Source organism: Dromaius novaehollandiae, chromosome 1 (genome assembly GCF_036370855.1).
Source record: "Dromaius novaehollandiae isolate bDroNov1 chromosome 1, bDroNov1.hap1, whole genome shotgun sequence".
Taxonomy (NCBI): Eukaryota; Metazoa; Chordata; class Aves; order Casuariiformes; family Dromaiidae; genus Dromaius; species Dromaius novaehollandiae.
The window spans coordinates 145,438,740-145,463,780 of record NC_088098.1 but is presented as its reverse complement, the minus strand read 5'-3'; the positions used below and the strand labels follow the sequence as shown (position 1 = coordinate 145,463,780).

The 25,041-nt window shown below is 40.6% G+C and overlaps 1 protein-coding gene across 1 annotated transcript; it reads left to right on the top strand.

Annotated features, from left to right (window-relative positions):
• The first annotated feature begins 5,259 nt into the window (after positions 1 to 5,259).
• Positions 5,260 to 24,992, top strand: PLCXD1 (phosphatidylinositol specific phospholipase C X domain containing 1). Its single transcript, XM_026108989.2, has 7 exons — positions 5,260 to 5,410; positions 9,796 to 9,938; positions 13,768 to 13,904; positions 16,805 to 16,933; positions 17,895 to 18,050; positions 21,850 to 22,033; positions 23,119 to 24,992. The coding sequence occupies exons 2-7, from the start codon at positions 9,827 to 9,829 to the stop codon at positions 23,400 to 23,402; spliced, it is 1,002 nt and encodes a 333-aa protein (XP_025964774.1). The 5' UTR covers positions 5,260 to 5,410; positions 9,796 to 9,826; the 3' UTR covers positions 23,403 to 24,992.
• The last annotated feature ends 49 nt before the right edge of the window (positions 24,993 to 25,041 follow it).

Below are 25,041 nucleotides of genomic sequence, written 5' to 3'. Positions count from 1 at the left end.
GCAAATCTGCTTTTGTGGTCAGATAACATCGTATGCTGTATGTTGTGTACAGCAGTGCTAGTAACAGCCCCTTAAGTAAGAATGCAATGTAACAACTCAAAGGATATTTGTTATACCATTTTTACAAACTTTGGTGAAGATGGCCCATGCTGAGTGTATATCTGGATAATGATGAACTAGTTCATGCAAAATAAAATATAACACAAAATTGGTTTGTGGGTAGGAAACTAACTGGATTGTTTTTACACACACTTCCAGCAGAGACCGAGTATGTGAGAGTAGAATTACCTCAGTAACTGCAGTCCTTGCACAAGGGCACAACATATACAACTTTTCAGTTCAGCATTCCTTATAAAAGCTTTCATCAAGCACCAGCAATTGAAATTTCTGTTGTTTTGGGTACCAGTGGAAAACAATTCACCAAAGGGTGGCTGGATTTAGGCCATGGTGATAGAAAAAAAGACCCACTAGTATATATTCAGTGGTTTACAAGTGACTACGCTATAAATTACTGCCTTGTGGTAGTGTGGGAGTTTTATTACTCTGTTACAACAGTTGATCTCTTCCAGTTTAAAGGACATGATGGGTGAAGGTGTAAAAACCCTGGAAGATAAAGTATCTTGTAAAGTTATCTGCCCCCTTGGAAACTGCTTAATGTGTCATTTTTCTGTTGTAGACCTTAGCCTTTAATACTAGCAGTGTTTCACCTAAACCGACATGCTGAGCTCAGCTGCAGCCAGCCCTGCACCTATAGCCTCTGCCATGGATGACTTGTACTGTCTGCAGTGCAGTGTCCTGTTGGAGGACAAACATCTGCAGTAGGTCGCCTCAGATTGTGCTTGCACTGCCTGAGACATCTATCCTAGTAGACTTCTGCTCGTGCACCAGATATGTATGACATATGTGCTGAGATCAAGCGTGAGCACCAGGTCTACGTAACTTCAACAGATACAGCTTTGTAGGGCATGGAGCAGGGCTAATTCCACACCGAGGACCCAGTTTATCTGACCTGTATCTTTGCTTTTGGTAGATGAGTCATGCCTGTGCTGAAGTGTGGCTCTTACAAGGTCTTGCTCCATGGCAAGTTGTGGTTGAAAGTGCAAATCAGCTCCTGTCACTGAACTTCTTGACTGTGAACAAGTAGTTTGTTGCAGGACTTTCTTGTGCTTTTTCCCTAAAGTGACAAATCTTTTATCACTGCCAGACATGTGTTACTACTTCACATTTGATCTCAAGTGCAGCAGATTCATTCAGCCAGTGCATCTGTGGGGCAGAGCAGCCCGGCATCTGCAAGTTGTGCCCTTCTGCTCCTTTCTTTCTTGCTCCTCGCCCATGTTCCCTGAGCTCTAAAAATACAAACAGCATGTTTGCTTATCACATACCAGTGGGGTTTCAAGAAAAGGAATGAGTGTTTGTGAAGGACTCTGAGATCCGTTGATGAGATGTGCTACAAGAAAGCACTGTTATAACAAGAAGGTTGCAAGAGCCTATGTCCCATGTAGTTAGGAAACCTATGTCATTTCTCCAGGCTTTTCATTCCTTACAGTACACACATCTCTGGAGCTCAAGTCCTTCTTAGAGCTCAATGATAAAGTGGGTTTTGAAGTGTCTTGTTTAAAATACTAGCGGCATCAGAGCTCAAAGCATTTGGGGAAAAACACCTCCCCTTTCAGATGCAACTGAAGTAAGAGTGGCTTTCCTGTATGTTTTTAGGGCTTTCTAAACCTTCTTACTAGGACTGGTGTAGTTAAACTGAAACTATGATCTTTGTTTCTTCTGTTTGAGAGGAAAATTATTTGCTTGGACCTTGCCCCAAAACCACTGAATTTGCACTTAATATTGGTGGGACTGGATCAAATGTGGAGGAATCTCATTTTATTTCAGTTTTTTTCTTTTTCAAAAATTTCAAATAAAAAATTTGCTAATAACATTCAACCCTGATTGTCCTTCTTGTTTCTATTATTTTAAAATAAGCCAAAAAAGTTCCTTCCTCTTGCAATACTCCGTTTTTGATGATAGAATGGGGGGAGAAAAACCTCACCTCATGTCACCCTGATTCCTGGGAGTTCATCATGTCAAGGGAACAGTATTGTGCTTGGTGTCTAACTATTGCAGTAGCATTTTTGTCAGCTGGTACACTGGTTTATCTGCTGTGAATAAAGCCAGGAGCATTTCTTCACAGAAACATTGAGACACTGGGAGGTGTTCAGGTAAATTAAATCTCACTAAATACCTGTGCCTAGGGTTTCCTGCTGACCTGTTCTAGGTCACCAAAGGCACCTCATGAAAAGGCAGTACCAAGCATGGGGACTTCAGTGGAAATGAGGACTCTTGACTCTGGCCACTCAAGCCTCATCGTGGTCCCACTCACATCACAGTGGGTTTGGACAAGGCATAGCGGTCCAGTAACTTCAGAAACAAATAAGGGGAACCCCAGTCAGACTCTCTGGGTTACATTTTGTCCCTGGGGCATAGGCCTGTGGTGTAGCTGCTGCACCGAAGCCCTTCCCAATTCTTTTTATCACCCAGAGAGACTGGCTGGAGGCACAGGGACCCTTCAGGCTGCCCCCCTTGAGTGCAGTTGGGACTGCTGGTGTAATGTTATTAGTAATTTATTTTTTTAAGGAGACTTTGCAAGGCTCTAGGCCTACCTGTGTCTTGGGGGCAGGTACCTGGAGGCCCTTCAGTCTATAAAAGCTTTAAGGTTCATATTTGGCCCTACTGCCACAGGGCAGGCCCACTGTGTGGCCAGTGGGTCCATCCAGCTCTGCCCTCTGTCCCCTGGCCGCTGCCACTAGCTGCGGTGTCCTGGCAGAAATATTGAACTGCATGTTTGTTCCCAGAGAGAGACCGAAATTCGGTGAGGGTTGAGAGGGCTTATCAGTGAGTCAGAGCAGAAACAAACACGCACATGGCCAGCGTGTTGCAAGTGTTCCCAAAGCAAATGCTCTAAGCCCAGGGGATTCAGTTAAGGTCATTTGAATGCTTAACAGCAGCATTTCTGTATGTTATAGCACAGATAAAGGAGCATCAATCTTGGGAAAAAAAATTGTTTGAATGCTTACTGTATGCACAATGTCATAAGAGCCTTCAGTCTTTGGTTTGAGCAGGCGTGCAATGTCTGAAACTAAAGAATTGGGAATGAAGGAAAAAAGGTTCATGCAACATCCCATGTATCTTAATCAGTCAAAAAATTCTTCTTTCTCCAGTATTTTTGAACTCTACTATCAGTCTTTTTAATGCAGACATTTATTTTGCAACCATGGTCAGAAATCTCAGGCTCTTTCCTTCCCACAGCTTCTTCATTTTGAAATCTGCTTATCATTATTTCTGCAAATATTGCCAAAATTTATCCTTGCCTTGACCTTTCCTTGGGAGACATGCTTATTCAGGGCTTAATCTCTTGCTGATGAATTTCCTGTCCTTCCTCCTTTTACTGGCTTCCTAAATCCCTCTAGATCTCTCTCAGAACTAAATCAGGAGTAATTCTTTTGACATCTGTGGTAATTCCAGTGCAAATGAAGAAGAACTGAGCCCCGAACTCTGACTAAAAAGGCTGCAGATTAGAGATGGCTGGAAATTTTCTGAGTATTTCCACTGTGATGAGACTTGCAAGAGTTATATCTACACAAGTCAGCTGACACTGTCACTTCACTGAGGCAAATATTCCTGTTTTGTGCCTCCAGAAAAAAATATTCTGGGATTTCAATTGCATGGTTGTTTCTGAGTTTTCTGTTGTTCATCTCAAATGAGGACAAAACTGGCTTTCTAATTTTCCTATCCACAGCCATGTTTTTCTAGATAGTCCCAACTACTTGATACAGGTTCACTTTGGAATTAAAGTCAGCACTATCTGGTTATGCTGTATTCATCACAGTAGTATCTAAAGGCAGCATGACTGACATTTTGTCACATCTCCATAGCCTTAACTTTCTATATAAACTAAGAATTAAAGCTGGTTTTGTCTGATTTTTTCCCTTATTTTTCTTACTTGAAATATATTCCCATTTATTTTAGTCCATGAAGAGCACAGTAATATTTCTCCAGTAACTGTTCTCAGCTCCTCTCTGTCATGCCAATGCAAATCCTCACAGCCTTTACGCAGCATCTTCTCTTTATTAACTTTTCTTTTGCTCTGCTCTTTGCACTACTTTGTCCTTTCTGTGCCTGGCTTTACAAAGTGCTGCATGTCTATTCTGTATCTCTGGAAAGTTTTGTGACACTCTGTAAAAAGATGATATAGGGGAGTCTGAAGTTGTGGCATAATTCTGAAGTTTAGAAGGCCTCATGGTCCTGGAACTCGCTAATGGGAACAGCCCCGTTAGCTGACTGTGAACCTAGTCCTGCCACTGCTGTTGCCACAGCAATTTTGGCTCTGCACAAGAATGCTGTTCTTTTTGTTCTGCCTCAAACAAAATGAGATAGTGAAAAAGGAATGGCAGGAAAATATGTTCTTGCACTGAGAAGCACAGCACTGCAGCAACCTGCAATCCTGGAGCACCACACGTGTTTAGTTGCCCTGCAGGTGGCCCTTTGGGAACGCTATGCCAGGGAAGGGAGAGAGAAGGCCATTTTTCTCTTTTCTTTCATTCATTCATTCTTTTCCTTTCAGTTCAACATTCTTCATTTGAGTATTATGTATTTCAATATGCTTTTGCAACAGAGAGATTAAGGAGGGAGACTTCTCCCACATCACAGAGCTTCCAGGAAGGCTGAGAAGGCACTCTGCTTGCGAAAGTGCACTGGGGATTTGAATGTTTGTCTCTGCATGTCATTCATTCACTTATTTGTCTCCTTTCTACTTAGACAGCTTTTTGATGGGGTTTCCTAGCTTTTTCTATAAGATACCATAAGTGTGAGTGAATTTCGCCACAAATGAGGGACTGTACAAGTTAAAGAATTGTTCGGAATTATGAGATCATCTATTAGCTCTGTAAGCTGAAGAATGGAAGCTCTGTTGGACAAAACAGGCAATGAAGGCACTAACAATCTTAATGGTATTTGCCAGCAGGCTTCTTTGTATTAACAAATTTTAAATGCAGTTCAAAGACTGCTACATACTATTACTTTGCATTGCCCTGGCGTTTCTTTTTCTGTTCCCTGCCTGCACGTTATTTCTGAAGCAATACGCCTTCAGGCCACTAAGCGTCTCATTTGTGCATTTTACACAGCCCTTCTTTCTCATTTCCCTTGCTCCTCCTTTACCTTCCTAAAATTTGCTGTTACTTGACCTGAGCTGGGCGTTGCAGACCCGGACCAATGGCAGGTAGCGTGCAGTGCTTGTTTGCATTTATTTCCTGCTTCACTGTGTGAGATGCAGTCTTTTTACAGCAACCCAGGGAAATCTAGAGATGTGGAAGTCTCTCTGAAGAGCTGGAGAGCTGAAATGGAAACTAAATCATTCATCGGAGTAAGTAGAACAATAAAAAAGGGAGAGAACAATCTTTCCCCCTTGAGAACAAAATAATAGGTTATAATGTAGATCAGAAATGCTGCAGTCCTTTTTGTACTCAGAAATGCAAGCTGCTAGTTGGATTCTACAATACTGAAACTGTTTACAGTAGTGTGTGCTTTTGCCTGTATGTTTGGTGAGATTGGCAATTTACTCTTCATTGTGGCAGTTCATTTAATTCACATGAATTCACAGTTCTCCTTAGCAGAGTTTGAGATTTACTCATAAAAAGGGCTAACTTAGCCTTAGTTTCTCCCTAAAAGATATGCTGCATCTGAAACACAAAGTAGTAGCTCAGTTTGGAAATGGTGGGGTGAGGATTTGGTCTTGTGTTACACAAGGGATCGTACCAAAATCTGATCGGATTGGTTCTGCATAGGACTCAATAAGCAACAGCCCTGTGCCCTTGCTGCTCCTCCAGTGCACCACCTGGCCCCAGCATGCCGGGAGGGAAGCTGGGAAGAGGAGAACTGAAGCTCTTGCATTTCTGTGTTTGCAAGTTTGGTCTTGCAGAAAGCTCTCACCATTTCTCCTCTGCACTGGTTCTCCCTGGCTTGGCAAGATGCTCCTCACATTCCTCAGTTAAGGGCTGGTGCCTATGTGAGGTGTCTGGTCCCACAGAGGCCAGGGCAGTGACAGCAGCTTGCACCAGCTGAGAACCTGCTTCCTATGGGTTTTGGCCTGGTAATGCTGAAGGGTCAGTTTTACCACCTGGCAAAGCTGATTTCACGGCTCACTGGTTCCAAAAGAGCTCCCTCCCCACTGCCATGAGTCATCCCCAGTACAGGCCAGTGCTGGAGCTTTCCTAACTGGGTGGTGAAATAGTGTAAGGGACTAAAATGGCAGAAAACCAATCACTTTTTTTTCTATAGGGGTAACTCTGTTGATTTAGCCTTTTTGAACTGGCTTACTGAAGGATCAATGGGAAACCAATGCTGGATGAAAGGAGGAAGAGCAAAGTGATGTTTCATAAAGGTGTCCTTGGAGCTTTGCCCACGCAAAGTGGCTTCTGACAGGCTGAGGGCTGTTCCCCATGCGCCTAGCCAGCAGGGCTTACTGGGGCAGCCACTGAGAGGCCGCATACCCCCTTTGGGGTATGTGGGTGGTTTTGGGGAACAGGAATTAGGCAGCCTCAAAGTCTCTGGAAAGGGAGCTGTTGGTCCCAAGAGGAGAACTGAAAAAAAGCAGTGATTGTAATTAGGCTTCTAATCAGTGTACACCTACATAAATGCTCTCATATGCTGGAATATTGCATTCTCACACTTCCTGTTGGTTTTATAGCTGGGGAAGGAGGAAGACTATCTGAACTTGTGCAACTGCTAAATAGTAATGTTATTTTAAGCTTCTACAGCCCATCTCTACACTGATACTACCTGGTACATAGATTAGAACAGAGTGATTCTGGGAGAGGAGTGGTGTGCAGTCAGAGGAAGGGCAAAACATAGGAAAAGGGGACAAGATTAGTTACAGTCTTCTGCTGTCAGAGCAAGGGGTCTTCAGAAAGCAGAAACCTGGCATGTTAAATTGCAGAGTTAGAAGAAGGCTGAGCTGATCTACCTGGGATTTGAAGCTGTGTTTCCAAGAAGAGTAATGGTAAACATGAGATACGGCATGTAAAGATCATTTGCTTATGCATGATAAAGAGATTTGTGTGTTTTTGCTTTTTAATAAATTCATGGAATTTTTTTCCATTGGGCTTTGCACTAGGCCCATCACATATCTGCTCTTTAGTGAGCAAGACATGGTTTAAACTTCTTTCCTGCCTGTGCAATGGTCTTGTGCATATGGATAACCTCTCATCTGGCTGTGGTTCTCCAGGAGGAAGCCCTCAGGTTGCACCCAGGACACATGCAGCCTGTGTCATGGCACAAGGGATGCATGAAGGAATGTCCTGATATCCCAGGCAGGGTCACTCTGGCCACAGCAGACTGTGGCACAACAGCACTTGTTGAAATGTCTCCAGAGGATGTTAGAACTTGTAGCTGCTCATCTGGCTTAGTAAAGATGGGAGAGTTGGCAGGGACACAGGGCTCACTCTCTCTGCTATTACTTGTCCCTGTCCTACTGGTGGTCTCAGAAAGAAGGAGACATGCACTGTGGTCTGGAGACTGCTTCTGCAAGCCGATAGCAGGGAAGAAGTCTGTATGTCCTTGAACACCATTGCATGTAGCATATATTGTGCCTTGCTGTCCAGTTTGTTGGAGGTGCTTTCATGTAGGGTGGTAAGCATGAGCACATTGGGATATTCAGGAAATAGTTTCTGCTCTGGAGCTTCCAATTGACCTCAGCAAGGTGCTACATTCATTTGCTCAAAGGTGACTTCCAGTCACTGGCTTTGCCCTGAGCACTGACTCCTCCACCAGGCGGTATGCCCTAGTTGATGTTGAACACAGGTAAATAGAAGCATGTTGTTAGGAATTTTTGATCAAGTAGTTTCAGTTTCAATTTGTTGCGCTAATCAGTGTCAGATTCTCTTTGGTCCTGTGGGGATTCCTTGAGGCTGAGCTAATGTTATCATACGTGTGAAGAAAGTGTTCCAGGAGATGGTGTTGGGTGGTCGTTGTGGCCTAGGTAAAACGATTATTTTTGGCCCTTTTGAAACCCTGGACTCCCACTCTGTTGCCATTGCAACACCCTGCTACCACACCACTGGTAGCTGTAGAGATTTGGGATCACTGTGGCACAGATCTTCCAAGCTGGGATTTCCTCAGTAAATGGCTCTTTCTTCACAGGTTTAAGCAAGTCACCATTTTTCAGTCTGGCTAGTACAGGCAGTTCTTCAGGAGAAGATCCTTAACCTGTAAGTAGGGTAGCTGGACACTTCCCTTGGTCTGCATGACCCCATTTTTATCTTAATTAGGGTGGCTGTACCAGCCAGTAGAGACCAGAGGCACAGCAAGGCAGGCTGGATTGGTGATGCTACACACACTGGCAGATATAAAAGCAGGTTGCATCTGTTACATGTGATAGGCACATAAAACTTAGCAATTCCTAAAGTTGCCTTTCAGATTATCTGATGGGATTGCCACAAAAATCTATTACACTGTATTTAAGAAAACCACAGATTGTTCATCTAAGCAGTATGGCCCATTTCTAATTCAGAAATAACTAACGGTACCCCAAAAGCATCCCGATGAAAATTTTGGGAAGAAGCAATCTTAGGGATGAGTGCCTCAAGATGCAGCAAAAGGACACAGGGACCTGTCAGGAAGTTTGGTCAGCAAAAAACCCACATAATACATAACTGACTGCTGTCTATGTAGCAAACAAGAATGAAACATTCTCAGTGCCAGCTTTTAAAAAAGAAATAAAAAGGAAGGTGTGATATTATTATAGGTAATTGCTGTGCCAGTTGAGAGAAAACAGAGAGAGTCTTGAAATCACTGAAAAGATAGAAAATCCTCACCCTCAAAAACACTGCTGGAACTTCAACAACATCCTAGAAAGAAAAACACAGCATGGAGAGCTTGTCTTCATGTTATGTGTCATTCAGGAGAACATAAAGTGAAAAATGAACATCATGGTTCTAGCAGACCCTGGCGAAGACTGTGATTTCTCAGCCAGGTTTCACCCACTGGGACTCCTGAATCATAGCTGCAAGGTTTGCAGAAGATCCCAAACAGATTTATATTCAAGAAGGAGCAGTTCCAGAGTAGTTTTCAGGAAGATCTGATCAGATTAAAGTACCTGTGATCATGGGCCAATGCTCAGTAGGGGTGCTAAGGATAGGCATCAAGAGATTTTTCTCAAAACAAACTTTTCTCCTTGAAGACGACTGACGTTTTCCTCTTGACCCAAGAAGCCAGCGCTCTTTGGAAATACAGTGTCGTGTAGAAGTTGTCAAGACTTTTCATAGGGGTATTGTTGTAGCAGCCGAATTGATGGTTCAAGTCTGAACTGGGGCCCTGGAGGTGCACAGACCCGGCGCCTGCCCCAGTCTTGCCATCAGTCCCACTGCCATGCTTCCAGGGTCCATTGAGAATCTGGGAATGGACTTTGTTTCACACTGGAAGAAGACTACTCCGTATGATGTCGCAAAAGCCAATGTAGGTAGTGATTTCTCCACATCAGCTAAACTGCACATACTTGGCTGATTTTTCTTTCAGATGGCGATTTTACAAGCTGAAAACTGCAACATGACTTTGGCATTGTGTTGGAAGACAATGTTTTCAAAAGCAGTGTGTTTTGTAGCTGAGAAGCTCTTGACATTTTGCTGCAACAGCTGGAGTGAAGGACTGACCTTTTATATCATGTATAAATACATTCTGTACATGAAGAAAGATGTAAACTCAACTGTAATATATGGAATGTTTTAATTCTTCTTTTTCTTCTTTTTCCCCCAGAACATCTTATAAAGTGTTAAGATAAGTACTAATGGAAGGCCCTTTGCAAACATCCATTCACCTGTGCCATGAAAATGGTCAGTGGATGTCACAGTTACCAGAAAATCTCTGGGATATTCCCCTCTATAACTTATCTCTTCCAGGTAAAGATTAACTTTTGTTTTCTGCTGCTCTATTAACATGCAATTTAAGCATTGAAACATCCTGTTTGTTCCATTTCAGGATGGCTATATTTATTATTTGGGTCAGTGTGTGGGAGAAGTGTTTGGGAGAGTGTTTGTGTGACATATGTGTGCATATGTGAATATTTTCAGTCAGTGATGGTTGTTCTTTTTTTGATGGGGAGGGGAAAAAGATTTTTTTTTGAGGGAATGAAAGAAAGAGGGAACTTTTAAAAGTCATTGTGCATCATCTTGTCAGACCAATGTTAGTAATATGAGCATTTGTCTATCTGGGACTTGGTGGGATTTTTGTGTTATGTGACTGCTATTTGATACATACTAAACTGGTTCCAAAAGGAGAGAATTTTACCTTATTATTTGTTTCTTTACAGAGTTTAAAAGAGTCTGGGAAGGTATGGAAAAAGCAAGATGGGGCATTTAATTAATATATGTTTTTATTACTGTAAAGTCTGATTTCATTGTGTGGTTACTGGCCCCTGTTTCTGAAAACTGGGTTTATCCTAGTATGGGTATATACAATTGCACAGTAGCTGGTGACCTCATTGGTGCTACTCTCAGACTTATGCACTATTAACCTTTCTTTGGTTATATTATTGGTTCTCTCTGTTACCTTGAACTGAATTTGTTTCTCATTCTGTATGAAGAAATTATGAGAGAACCTGTTTCCACTGGCGTGTGGGAAGGCACTGGAGAAGTGTTAGCTCTCCAGTGATTAGCTTTGCCTGCACAATGAAGATGGGTTATTGATACTTAATAAAAGGTCTAGCCCACATTTTCTCTTACATCTTTAGAGGAGATAGGTAGTTTGAATGGGAAGTAGCACCATGTAGATGGGTGTTCTGTGTAGGTGGCTGGCTGTGAAGTTACAGGCAAGATCCTAGGTTAACTTCGGCCAAGATATATATTTAGAGATGCTAGGAAAATCAAGCCTTGTCTTCAGTGGGTTTCCTGGGAGGACCTGAGAACTGCTCTTCATGGACTGCTTTTCTGCTCTTCATGGACTAATGGAGGGTAATTAAAACTGAAAAACAGAATCTCATTTCATGGTATTTTGTCAGAGGCTTAATTTAAATCAGTGTTAAACATCAAAACAAGTGGACCTCTCAGTTGTTGAAGTCTCAGGTATTTGAAGTGATACAATTCCATTTGTTGGAATTACAGCAAAAGGGGACAAGGTGGCTTGACCCACAACTATTCAGCTTCATGGAGAGGAGTATTAGTTTTGGGTAAAGCCTATGTAAGTGTACCCAAGTACAGATAGGATAAAGAGAACCTAGATTTTTTATTTAACCAACAAAAGCAGAAAATAAATATCTTTCTCTACATGTGGCAGAAAAATAAAGGTCCAGTCCTCTTTTTTGTTTATTTGTTCCTCTTGCAAAAAACTTTTAAAAATCAATAGTGTGTTCAGTGTTTCTGTGGTGGAAAAGGAGCCATATTATTTTTAAAGAGCTTTTAGACTAGCTTTCAAGATGTTGTTTCCTGGATGCTGTAGAAACTGAGAGCCTGTTGATGTGTACCTTTGGCTGATTTCTTGACTCTTTTTGTAATAGTGACCTTTTTCTCATAAACATTTGTGTTAAACATTTGCTAGTTTTGGGATGAAATTGCTGCTTAATTTGTAAGTTCTGTGTGTTGTTCCAGTTCTTGTGGTACTTCCTGAATTAGTCTTGTTTGAAGCCACAAGAGGTTGCACAGAGAATAGGCAGGAAGGAAAACAATAGTTGAAGGCAAGCCAATTTTCTGTAGAGTTCAGAGGACTCTTAGCATTGCAGGCCACCTAGCTTGGAAGTTTGTTGCCTCTCCAGCTGACCTATAAAACTGGTTTGACCTGAGTCAGAACAAACCAGATCAAGACCAACCAGGTCTGGACAGCTCCAGCAGGTTTTTGGAGGGAGCAATAACTGTGGGAAGCCCCACTTGGAAAGAGGGGTTACTCACATCCCTGCAGAAGCCAATCCTGCCCTTCTTGTCCTCGGGGATGAGAAAGGCATCATATCCCGGGATGGGTCCTGGAGGGAAAAGCCAGGCTCCGTATCTCAGAACAGAGAAGACACCAGGGCTTGCAAGAAACTTGAGAAAGTGCATTCTGAAAGCATGAAGGGAAGACAGAGGCAAATCCCTATTGCTAATGCTGTGTTGCATCAGGTTCAGCCCTGCTCTGCCCAGTCAATATTGTTTTCTGAAGCTACCTGGTTTGGTCCTAGCTCACTCTCTCTGCATCGTATTGTGTGGTATTGTGGATATACCCATCTTCCTTTTATTAATGCAACTCACTCACATCACGAAAACAGACTCCTAAATTAAAGGTTACTATCCATAGGCTGATTGGCATCAGTAGATGCAACGCCCATGGATGGAATCCTGTTAACTTCTCTCAGACTTGGATTTGGTCGATTGGTATTTAATGATTTGACTCTCACAACTTTTAAAACAAACTTCTTTCTTTGAATTCTGTCATTATAGGTCTTTGATCTGCAATAATCTTGGTTTGGGCTTTTAAGCAAGAAATTAGATAGAAATCAGATTTTAAAAAGTGAAAAAAAGAGTAAGCCATTAAACTATTATTGACTGCTTCAAAGAATTTTCTTTATTTCAATACAGTCTTACTCTTTTCCTTTAATGGCCACTAGAAGTATTGCCATTGGCACCAATAAGACTGACCTTTCAACAAGGCAGTTCCAAGCACCAGTGAACAACTTGTTTGTCAGAAGGCTTAAAAAACAAAATGATATGCAAATTCTCTACAGATACTCCATAAAAATTCCAGTAAGTCACTTCATGGAGCTGTTAGCTGTTCTTACTGTTGCTTTACAAAATCCAAAGAAATAATGGAAAAAATGTCAGCAAAATCACTGGCTGCCTGTCCTGAAGAAATTGTAATTTGCAGCAGAGATTCAGTTAAATATGACGTAAGAGATGCATAAAATTTATTAAGACTTCTTTTGAAGTCAAAAGTTTGCATAGGCTATACCCTGCTTGACTCTGATACTTAACCTGCCCCTATGTTTTGGGCATGTGATGAAGCAACATTCCTCAGTTCCCTGTGCTGGAAAGACTCAGGTAATTCTGAAGTTCACCAAAAGGTAGATTCAGTCCATCTATGTTACATATAAACTTAGACTGGGTTTGTGTCTGAAACCTTCAAGCATCTACCTCTCTCCATTGTCTCTGTAGGGGATGTGGGTGTTTACTCCAGGAGGGCATTTTTAATAGATACGTAAAATACAGATGCTTAAAGCGACGAGTTAGATGGAGCTGGTCCAGTCAAAGGTGTAAAAAGATGAGTTTCACCCTTCAGTACTGGTTCTATGTATTTTCCTGCACGAAGGTGATGGGCTTGGAGTATGAAATCCTGCATTTGAACAACTTTGAAATCTGGGCAAATTCTAGATAGGTTAAATCAAATCACTCAAAGTGAGTTTTCATGTCAAGATAATTGTTTCAGTGGAAGACGCTCATTGAAACAGGCCATTTTAATACAGTTTGTTGAGGCAAACATCAGCAATGATATATAGTTTGGATGGGAACTGCTTTATTGAAAAATACTGAAAAGCCTTAGTGCCTTCCCTTCACCAGGATTTCACACTAAGCTATTGATGTCCAGTGAGTGATCTCTGTAGAAGAGCCTACCTTTTCACCACAAATAGATAGGCTGTTAGGCAATATACTTGCATATTTTGGTAATGAGGTAGCATGTCAGGTGTGTGCAAGCAATATGACTGTGTATTGTGGTGTTTGAGGAGTTAAGAGATGACATTCACTTCACATTTATTTTTGCATTCTACAGGGAGTCATGACACTATGACCTACTGTTTGGATAAAAACTCTGCTGTTAGTGACAATGAATCAAAGCTGGTGAATTTTTTAAATAAATGTATGCCCTGTATTGTACAACCTATTATTATGAAGTGGTCTACAACACAGGTAATTATTGTCTGTCATTCTCAAGCCTGAACAACTTTCAAGTTTGTGCTGCAGTGATGAAAGTGGTCATATTCTCCTGTATGCCAGTGAAAGAATACACTGCTGCCTAGGAATACGCTTTACTAAGAAACACTGTGTTTGGGGTATATGTTAAGTGCCACTTGTTTAAAAAATAAAAAAAGAAAAAGAGGAAAAAAAAAAAAAAAAAGAAACAAGCATGTAATACATACCAGATCTTCCTTTGTGGGGAAATAGATGAAGGTGTTGCTTAAAATTGGCCGCTTGTACCTAGAAACTCATGTTTCTGTCATGTTTATTATTGCTAGAAATAATATTTAATACTACTATATTCAAAAGAGGTTGGCGGTAAAAGGGTTTTTCTCTTTTTTTGCTTTATTCATAAGGTAATATTTGTCATTTTTACTGTCACTATTGTGTAAGAAGTCAGTTGTTTTCCCCTGCTTTATTGTGCATTTCAGTCAGCAGCAGTGACAAAATTCTTGTTAAAGATCCTTTTTTTTTTCTTAAAGATTTAGTGAATGATGGTGTGGAACCCCACATAAGTCTTAATTCATTTTTTAGAATTACTACACTTAAAGTTAGTAATTACCTCTTTCTGTTCCCCACAAGTGTATTCTTAAAGACAGAACTGGGGAAACACAATTTAAACTACAGCTTTTGAAGATATTTCTAAAGAACAGGTGCTTTTGAAGATTTTTCTAAAGAACAGGCTTTCAAGGCATCAAAGAGGTACCAAAAACCTATTCACTTTTGTTCTTATTGAAGAAACAGTTTGTTATTAGTGAATTAAAACTGAATAATTGATAAATAGCAATAATTACACCTAGCCCTCTTGTGTTGTGTTTGAGCAGCCCTGGCAAACTGGGGTCTTAGACGCTATAACATCAAATATGTAACAGAAGTAATCAATTGATATGGAGTGGCACTCTTTTTTCACAGTGTCTTTCCTTGAACTGCTTTTTGCTTTGTGACTTCAGCTAATGAAAGGCTTAGATATCTACTGATTTGTAAGTTGCTGGCGGATGAAGTGACCTTGATGGAGACAAACAAGCTCCTTGTATCATCACAATCCTTTTCTGGTCTGAACCCAACTTGCTGAGCTGGAAACAACCCAGCACTGATTAAAGAAAGGCATGGCTGCAATCCTGCCACTCCTTAGTGCTTCCGTGCTTGAGTCATGTTTGCAAGGAGGTGATTCCACTCATTGCTATCCAGACTACAGATCAAGGAATCCTACCCATGGCAGGTCCCACATATTCCTGGATGTCCCAGTTTGTAGGCGATGTCTAACTGCAGTTCTGGCTGTCATGTATGTTAGTCGAGAAGTGCAATGAATCTTTCTGTACAATGGCTATGGTATTAGATGCTCAGCTTTATAGCTCCCACTCTTGCTCTAGATGTCTGACATGAGATTACAGCACTGAGCAGCATCACTACCTAAGGCCTTTTCTTAAATTTGGCCCTAGGGGATTAGTCACACTGTTTAATTTAGCGTCTAAATTCAGGTGACTAATTAAGGAATCTGATCTCTCTTGTTTTCCCATGAAGTCAACAGAAAGAAAGAAATTTATCTAAAGGGCAATTCAGAGCAACTAATTAGTCTGGTGCTGTGATTGCCCTGTGGAGAAGCCTTCCTTGCTCTCTCTCTCTCTATAGGACTCTCTCTTTCTCTCTCCCTTGGTCACAAAGGTTACGTATGACCTACAGTTACATGCAGAATGCCTCAGCGCACTGCATGCAAAGTCCACTGCATGGACTTGGGCATGGATCACTCCTGCAACTTTTTCAGCCTGAAGGAGCCAGGGCACGGCCTGCAGGTAGGGGAGGAGCTGCTGCTAGCTCCTGCGGGGCCGCTGGCCTGAGCACTTGCAGCACTTGTGCTCTGGGGCGCATGGGGCTGCACCCTGGCTCTGCAGCTTAGGCACTGCCTAGGGAGATTAAATTCCTAAAATCCTAAGAATGGAAAGTTAGAAAGTTAGCTTGGTTGAAGGTAGGCAGGACGAACATCCTGCAATGTATCTAAGCACTCTCTTGGCACTAAAGCTAAGAACGTAGTTGTTCAGGCTCAGGGTCTTGTATTGATTTAGCTTTAGTTGAATCCCTACTGTCTTAAAACAATACAATGAATTCTTCCTTAAAGTGTTGTCCATACAAGCAGGTTGAACTCAGACAAATTAGTTTTTAAACATATTTAATTAAATTGATTCTATTTTATTGTGCAATGTGATTCTTGATTATAAATAAAAGAGACATATCATTTGGGACTTTTTGCCCCAGAAGCTCAGCTATACCATCCATTCCATTCAGCCCTCAAAGCAAGTAGGACAGGTCTAAGGCAAAGTTAAAATAGAAGAGGGCTTCTGTTCTATAGGACTTCTACCAGATAATTCAAACTTTATAAGAGACTTTATCCTAGAAAAGAATGATAGCCAATACTTTTTTCCATTTTTGTTTTTCCTTCTGTTGAGGATCAGCGAGCTCCACAGAGACAACCACTGTAAAGTCTTTGATCTAGTAAAATAAATACAGTATTTCTAAGATGCTGATCCTGCAGTTTCTGTTCATATGAATAGTCTTGTGAACAATGATTGTATGTTTATGTGCAGGTTAATGCATCTTAAACTTTCAGAACTCAGTGAATGCAGAGGTCTGAAATGAATCTAATTTTTATCCGGGGCATATTCCTCAGGGAAATTAGAATCCTTCTTGTCAGATAGTACGAGAATTTACGACTTGATGCTGTATAGTGTCATTTTAAAGATGAAAGACCTATGAAAAATGTCACAAGGCTAATTTCACCTCCTTCTTTCAGTTTCTAAAATAAAGGAACATATTCCTTCCAAACTCTCAGGATCTTTGTTTTCTGTTTAACCATTCAGGAACTGAGTGTGACCGAGCAACTCGAGGCCGGAGTTAGATATTTGGATTTTAGGATTGCCCACAAGGCTAGTGATCCATCTATGAATTTGTACTTCGTGCATATGCTTTACACAACTGTTACAGTTCAGGTATTGTCCTTACCTTTGGAATAAAGGCTATAAAAATAGTGCTGCTTATTTTATTTAAAAACAGAATTATCTTACTCTGAGAATGCTGGACCAAGGTAGGTTATTTATTTTCCTAATGTGAGGACTTCAAACTAGAAAATATCTGCAGGGCTGGTTATTGAACTGGCAGTTAGTTTCAGCACTTGCCAGTAATGTTTCAGCACCAGTCAAATTCTCATCTTCAGTCATGATCTTCCTCATCATTGCTGTGCCCTGCTCTCTGCCACCAACCATTTACCAGGTGGCTGATGTTTCCAGGGTTTGTCTTGTGCTGTCCTGGGATGCTACTCAGGGCAATCCTGCTTCTCCAGTAAGGGAGAGGTTATTAAAAAGAAGAAGCTGAATGCACAGCCAGCAAATGCAGCTTTTGATTTGCAGGGTAACTGGCTAAACTTCAGTTTTATGGTCATGAGTCTGAACCCTTTGTGTCTTAAGATTTCATGCTGATTGGCATGTTCCTATAAACTCTGACTACACTGCTAAGTGCATGTGATCTACAAGAAGATCTCACTGCCTGGAGCAAATGGGGAAACAGGTCCTCTCATGATTAAGCAAGCACAAATCTCTTCCCAGTTTCTGAGTTTGCCACTAACAAAGATTAAAAAGATTGGGAAGATGAATTTACTGCTAGCTTGCCCCTCTGAAGTAGGAGATTCATGGATATTATCAAAATGCAAAGCCACTAAATATACCAGGCTGGATCCATGCCCAGAGCAAATCAGCATCCATTTGCAGAAAGTGATTTGTCCTGGCGTGTATCTCTGTGGAACATCTTACGGACTGCCAGACAGCCATTCTCCAAAACCCTACACTGATTTTTATTACCATGATTCTGCCCTATCATGAATGCTCGGTTTGTTTTATTTCCTTTCCCTTGCACATTACAGAATATTTTCTAAGTTGCCATGATTCTCTTTTGTAGGATATTCTGTGTGAAGTCTTAAAGTGGTTGGAAACTCATCCTCAGGAAGTTGTTATTTTAGCTTGCAGGAATTTTGATGGATTAACCAAGAAGCTTCACTGTCATCTCATTGGCTGTATAAAAGAGATTTTCCAGTGTAAACTGTGTCCCAGAAATGTAAGTATGATATCTTTTTTCCTCCTTTTTTCCCCCCTTTTGAAGATGATATAATACATTATGGTAAGATATTTAACTGATTCAGAATCTTTGTATGTTTTCTACCTCCACCTCTAGCAAGTAACACTTGCTGCATCAGAGATGAGGTCTTTACTTAATGTGTTCTTCCCTAGATGATTGGGATTTCACTCACTCACTCGAAGTAGGAGATGAAACAAACCCACATACCATGGTGTGGAGGAGGGAACTGCTGACTTGTGGGACAGTAGAAGGGACACAACTGCCATCCGCTGTTCTGTCTGAGTTTTGCCAAAAGAAAAAAAAAAAGTTTGTTATAAAGTCCAAACTATGGAAAGGGCATTCAGTCCCAGTTGGAGTTGACATCCTTGTCCTATCGATAGGATTCAAAACAATCCCTGTTCTGCCTTTTCACAGCAATAATTATGAGTTAACTGCAATGGTATTTAGCTATTTAGAAAAATGTAGGCTGGAAGTGATCTCTGCAGGTCATCTGATCCAACCCCATCATGCAAAGCAGGACTAACTTCAAAGTTAGATTAGTTTGCTCGGGGCCTTGTCCAGTCCAGCCTTGAACAACTCCAAGGATGGAGATTCTACAACCTCTCTGGGCAGCCTGGTGCAGTGTTTGATCACTGTCTCATTGAAGTGACCGCACTCTCATATCTGATCAGAATTTCTCTTGTGCCAGCTTGTGTCTGTTGCCTTTCATCCTTTTGCTATGCATCGGTGAGGAGAGTCTGGCTCTGCCTTCTCTACATCCACCCATTAGGTATTTGCAGACAGGAATGAGGTCCATCCATAGTCTTCTCTTCTTCAGGCCCATTTCTCTCAGCCTGTCCTCGGATGTTGTGCTCTAGTCCTCCATCACCCTGGCTACGTGCCATTGAACTTGCTCCAGTATGTCAACGACTTTTTTGGTACTGGGGAAGCCAAAACAGTACACAGTACTTGAGAGACAGTATCTCAAGTGCTGAATAGAAGGGAAGAACTAGTTCTCTTGACCTGTTGAGTGTGCCCTTACCAATACAGCCCAGCTTGCAGTTGGCCTTTGTCACAAGGGTGCATTGCTGCCCAGTGTTTGACTTGTTGTCCATCAGGAGCTCCATGTCCTTTTCTGCAGAGCTGCTCTGTAGCCACTTGCCCCCTCCCCACCTGTCCTGGTGCGTGGGGTTATTCCATCCCAGGTGGGGAACTTCGCTTTTGTTGAACTTTGTGAGGTTCCTGTTAGCCCATTTCTCCAGCCTGTTGAGGTCCCTCTAAATAGCAGCCCTGGCTTCCAATGCATTTTTGTTTCTAATGCTTGTGCCAGTCTCGCAACACTGCTGTCTAGTGCTTTTTGTTCAGCTTTGCAGTAAGTGTAACCATAAGCTGTAGCAGTTTTCTGCATGCTGTTATGTCAGTGTGTGCCATCTGTAAGCCAGAAGAGGCAGCAGATAAAGGAGAGGGTCAGTCTCTACTCTCTGAATCAGGATTTCTCTGCTATAGCTGCCAGCAAGGTACTAACTGGTACCAAGGTTTTTGTGCCATACAAATGTGGTCACTACTTGAGAGTGGGCTGACAACATGTGCCATTGTCATGTAACAGCTGCATTGGTGGCATTGACTTTCTTTACTGGACTTCAGCCAGAGCTGACCTTCAACCAGCCTAATGTGCTTTCATTTGCTGAAACCCATGGAAAAGTCTTAATATAAATAATCAAAAATTATTTGTTAAATTATAGGAACTTAGTCTTCCTCTATATACTATGTGTGGGAGCTTTTAGCAGTTAAACAATTAACATTTCAAAGATATACAGGAACAGAGAGTTTTCTCTGGAGACACAAAGGGTGCAGGATAATGATGACCCTGTTCGCGATTCGAATTAAGCCTTTGAAGATAGTGTATCAGTAACAGGCTGAGCATTACCATTTCACAGCATTTTGTACAGCAAAGTTAAAATAGAACAATTCTCAGCAAAATTAGAGGATTCTGATTTAAATTTGTATTTAGACACATGGTTAGCTCTAAAAGTTGCTAACTGTAAGAGGGGCAAGCTGCTGCTGAGAGTTTGTTGAACACAGGTGATAACAAATGGTTTGAAATGACCTGACCATAGAAAGGAGACTGCTTCTGAGCTGTGTCCAGAGAGAGGGAGGAAGGGCACTGCAGAAAAGAGAAGTCAAGTATTTCCCTCATGTTTGAAGACTATGTATTTGGGGGGGGGGGGGGGGGGGGGGTCTGTGACCAGCACAGTAGATCTTGCCATATTTCTAAGTGATAACTTTTGCATGTTAGGCAGCAGCTGGGCTTTTCAGAATCACAAAAATTCCACCTGTCCTACATCAAATACCATATACTTGTTCACTATTTTTTAAAATATCTTTTGGATTTCAAGACCACAGCTCCAGTGTTGTGCCACAATAAGCGCCAAAGTGCCTATGAAGCATTGTTGGAAGTAAACCTCTATATGTAGTACTGATACAGGCCACAGTGTGACAATATTACATTGTGTTTAAAATTTTAATTGCCTTGACTGTTCAAGTCCTTTGATCTGGATTATTAGGGTTTAAAAATCACTTGACAGACATCTACAGTTTCACTTCTGTTTTGTTTGCAAAATAAGCACCTGTGGTCATGTATACATTTCTGGTAGCTTCTTGGGGGAGGCTCTTACCTCATTTTTTGCCTTTAGAACAGTTCCAAGCTGCCAGCTGTAGTAAAGCAAAGGCCTCTGTCAACCACAGGTTTTTGTAGCTCGTGAGTAGCTTGTGTCTTAACTCTTGCAGCATTTTCTGACCTAATTGGACTTGCATGCTCTCCTTCTTGGATAAACGTAGAGGAATTCCTATGTTCATTAAATCCCGGGCTCTCTTCCAAGATTTGCATTAAAAATTTGCAACATTAGCTTTTATTTTATTTAATAAATTCATTGGACTATAATAAAACCACCATTTTCTTTTCACAAGCAATTTCCTTTTCACCACCAAAACTCTTAAAAACAATTTTATTAATTTAATATACTTTTTTTTTTTTGCAAATACTATACTCAGAGGGCCACAATTCTGTCTGATGAGGACTGGACAATTTTATTGCATATTGAAACATTTTAATTACAGACTTGTATCAGAACATCTGTTTTTCTTAGGTTTCTGACTCAGTTATCAATTTTAGACACCTTCCCCTTACACAAATTCAAATTAACACGGCTCCATGTACCATTTTACCTTCAATGAAAAAGTGCATTTCAATAAAAAAAAATCATATTTAAGTCTTATATAGTCTAAACAGTTCAATTTTCATGAATGTCTAACTATAATGACACATCTGAATCACTTATGCAACAGCTGCCAAAATTATTTCTGGTTCTCTGTGTCTATATTTCTACAGAGGAGGTGTACAGATTTGTCCTCCTCCTAGCTTATGGAATGTCTGTCTTTATCTTCCAAACTTATTCCGTGGTGGTATGTGCATGAGTGCCAACATGGGGATGGTTTTCTATTAAACACGTGTTTGAATATGAAATACATACTTTACCTAGTTGAATTGTTTAAGTAAAGGAGTTGTTCACATTCCACTGAAGTTCTCAGGCTCCTGTTGCCATCACAGAACCTGGCTGGCATTAAGCAGCTTGTAATCCAGCCAGCAACCTCTCTGGCTACAAGTTTAACAGCATTATTTTAACTGAATCTGTATCTACTAGAACAATTTCACACTTCAGCATTTGAGCTTTTGGGAAAATTGCTGTAGAGTTATCTTGCAGGTGCCAGCTGACTTCAACATGGATGCAATTTCTTTCAGGTAGTGCCAACGCTACGGACCATGTGGCAGTGTGGCTATCAGGTGATAGTCTCATATGAAGAGGAGATCCTAGTGAAGGAGCACTGTGAACTGTGGCCTGCGATTCCATACTGGTGGGGAAACAAAACTACCACTCGTGCACTTATCCAGTATTTAGAACGCATGAAACAGCTAGGCCGTCCAGGTATGTACAGTGACTCACTCCAAGGCAACCAGGGGCACATGCAGTAATGCAAAACAATTAGAAATAAGGAGCTGGGAGTTTATAGCATTAGGCAATGTAATAGCCACTTTTTAAATGCCATGTGCCCCATATGTTCTTATGTGCAACATGCATTTTGTCTTCTCTCGTGATGTAAATATGTGCACAAGCACACGTACATACATAGACTATGTAACTTGTGGCAGCCACTTCACTTATGTAATCACAGGGAAAAGCCCCCCGCCCCAAACACAAAATCACTGGCTCTGTCATGCCACTGATACTGAAAAGAGACTGCTTCCCAGCTGGTGGTTGCTGGCTTTATACCAGTTGAAACAGCTCTTATTATGAGAGAAGTGGATTATGCTATCCTTTTTGTGAAAACAAATTGCTAAAGGAATGGTTTACATGAAGGCTGTAGCTACATTAGCAAACAGTGGAGCTCAGTATGAGTGGATCTCTAGAGTGAAACAGTCAGTTCTGTTGGAGCCGCTGCTGTTGTTTTGGGGAGAGTTCACTTTGGACTACTGCTTCTCCAGTCCCAGCTAGTGGACTGAAAACCCCATTAGGATGCTGGTGTAGTCTAAGCTGAAAGGAATTCAGTTCATAACCTCTGATGCTGCTCTGTGATGTGAACACAAGGGGTGAGGGAGGGGAGAACTGCTTCAAAAGCATACTCCTGTGATCCAAAGAAAAACGCTAATGTACATGCACCTTGTGTTCCTGAAAGCTAGTCATCTGGCATTATTAAAACATACTTTACAAAGGAAGACTAGTTAACAGAGAATGTTTAGTCTGCAATGAATGATTTAGATATAGCTCAAACTGGAATGCTTCAATACATGCGTTAGCTGTGTTTTAATAACTATTTAGCATGGCATACAGCTGCACTTGGAAAACAATCTACTGAAGTAAATCTAAATACAGTGGAACAATACAGAAAGATCCTAAAGTTAGTATTTTAATGATTTCCAGAGGAACTAGATCTGGAGTTAATGCAATGCCAAGCAGTTTATAGTCTTGTCAAAGGAATATTTAATGTGTCACCTTCTGATTTTTTGTTTCAGAAAGATTCTTTGTAGCAGGGATTAATCTTACTGAAAATTTAGCATATATTCTTGCACACCCATTTGGATCATTGAAGAAAATGACACTCCAGAATCTTCCATACCTGAAAATCTGGGTAAAGCAACAGTATCCAGGACCAAAAAAAGAATGTATTAACATCATTGCTGGAGACTTCATAGGAAATGATGATTTTGTGAAAGATGTGATAGAACTTAACACAAAAATGAATCCTCCATTACATTGTCATAGCAAAGGGGCTGGAGGAAATACTGTTTCATTCTGAGCTTTTTCATCTTTGTCTGCATTTAATGTTTCTTCCTTTAAACATCCTAGACTACATAAAGGACCAATTAACTTAAACTAGGGATGTTTTCAAGACTCAGTAAGGGAACTCAGTATCATCAGGGTTTAAAGGCCTTTTCAGAGAAAACAGGAGAGGCAGGAAGACCTTGCTGAAGTTTCTAGAGAACTACAGTATAGGTATAATTTACTTGGAGGTGCTTAGTTTCTGCACAATCACTAATATTGACAGTCCTAAGAACTTAATCCTATTTTGATTTATTTTACAATTGAGCAAGAAGGATAAATATAATGTCACTATGTGTATGAATTACTCAGTGATCAGATTTTATTTTTCTTATAACTTCAAATAACTTCAAAGATATTCTGCACATACTCACAAGCTCCATTTCGCAGTATATCAGCATGAAACTGACTTGTCTGTTTTCATAGTTTGTCTTAAATATACAACATAAACAGTTTAAAAATATTTTTGATATAGCAAAGATAGTTCATCAGCAATCCTATTTGACATGACTTTTATATACACCAATACATCATTAGTATTGGAGGTCTAGAAATGGCTGTACTATTGTGTGCTGAATGTCAGTTGTGAACCACTTTACCAAAGGGTAGCCACAATATTCTTTATGATTTATAAAAGATGCATATATTTGAAAACTATTGTTACACTTTTTATACATTCATGCCAGTATTACTATTGATCTCAAGATACTAGAAGTAGGCACCTAGACAGTTTTGCCCATTGTTTTATTAGGAGTTGCTAAGGATACTTTACACAGAAAACAAGCACGCATGAAACTAGTGCCTAATGTACACAGGGCCTGCTCTAAAAATGCAGTTTTTTGGCTTTTGTCATGCTCATTTGCATTTTATAACTGATTTTCCTTTATTTACCTATTTTAGTAGCTCTAAAATTATTTTTCATCCTAATATATGTTTTATGTTTATGCAAAAACTAAGTGTTTTATACTGCTTGCCATTGCACATTAATTCTATTTTTCTAATTTTTTAATGAACAGTGCAATAATACATGATCATGAAGGTAAGAAAACTGGCAAGTGTCAGGAATAAAATGAAACAGGTGCTGTATAAAAGTTCACTGTGCAGCTTCATCAATATACCTCACATTTTAGATGCACTTTATATGCAAAAGCTGAGTTCAAATGTCTGGCAAGATGTTCACATTTGCAGCAGATATTTGCTCAAGTTTGAAATGAACTGTTACTTGACATTAAATAAATCAAACTTACCTTAGGCTTCTCGAAACAAAAGGCTAAGACGCTACCTCCTCATGCAATCTCCCCCAATTAAAGGCTACGTGGGAGTGAAAACCAAACATTCCATTTAGAAAGACGGCTTTTAAAATGCTTTTTTTTTTACAGTGATTTTTATCCTTGTTCTCACCTCTGTTTACTTTATGTACAGCAGTCATTCAGTTTGACTTTTTTAAGAGTCACCACCTGCATGAAGTACTATGTTACATATACTCAGAATGTATTTCTGTGTATCTTCTGTACCTAAAGTGTCTTGTTACTTTACCTAATAAAGCTTGATCTATTTGTTCAATACAGACTGAAATACAGTTTTGTTTCTCATTTCTGTGGTGCTCGTTGTTTTAT

Coding starts and splice junctions, on each gene's coding strand:
- PLCXD1 (XM_026108989.2), top strand. CDS start 9,827: ATGGAAGGCCCTTTGCAAACATCCATTCACCTGTGCCATGAAAATGGT. Junction 16,934..17,894: donor ACACAACTGTTACAGTTCAG/GTATTGTCCTTA, acceptor TCTCTTTTGTAG/GATATTCTGTGTGAAGTCTT. Junction 22,034..23,118: donor GAAACAGCTAGGCCGTCCAG/GTATGTACAGTG, acceptor TTTTTGTTTCAG/AAAGATTCTTTGTAGCAGGG.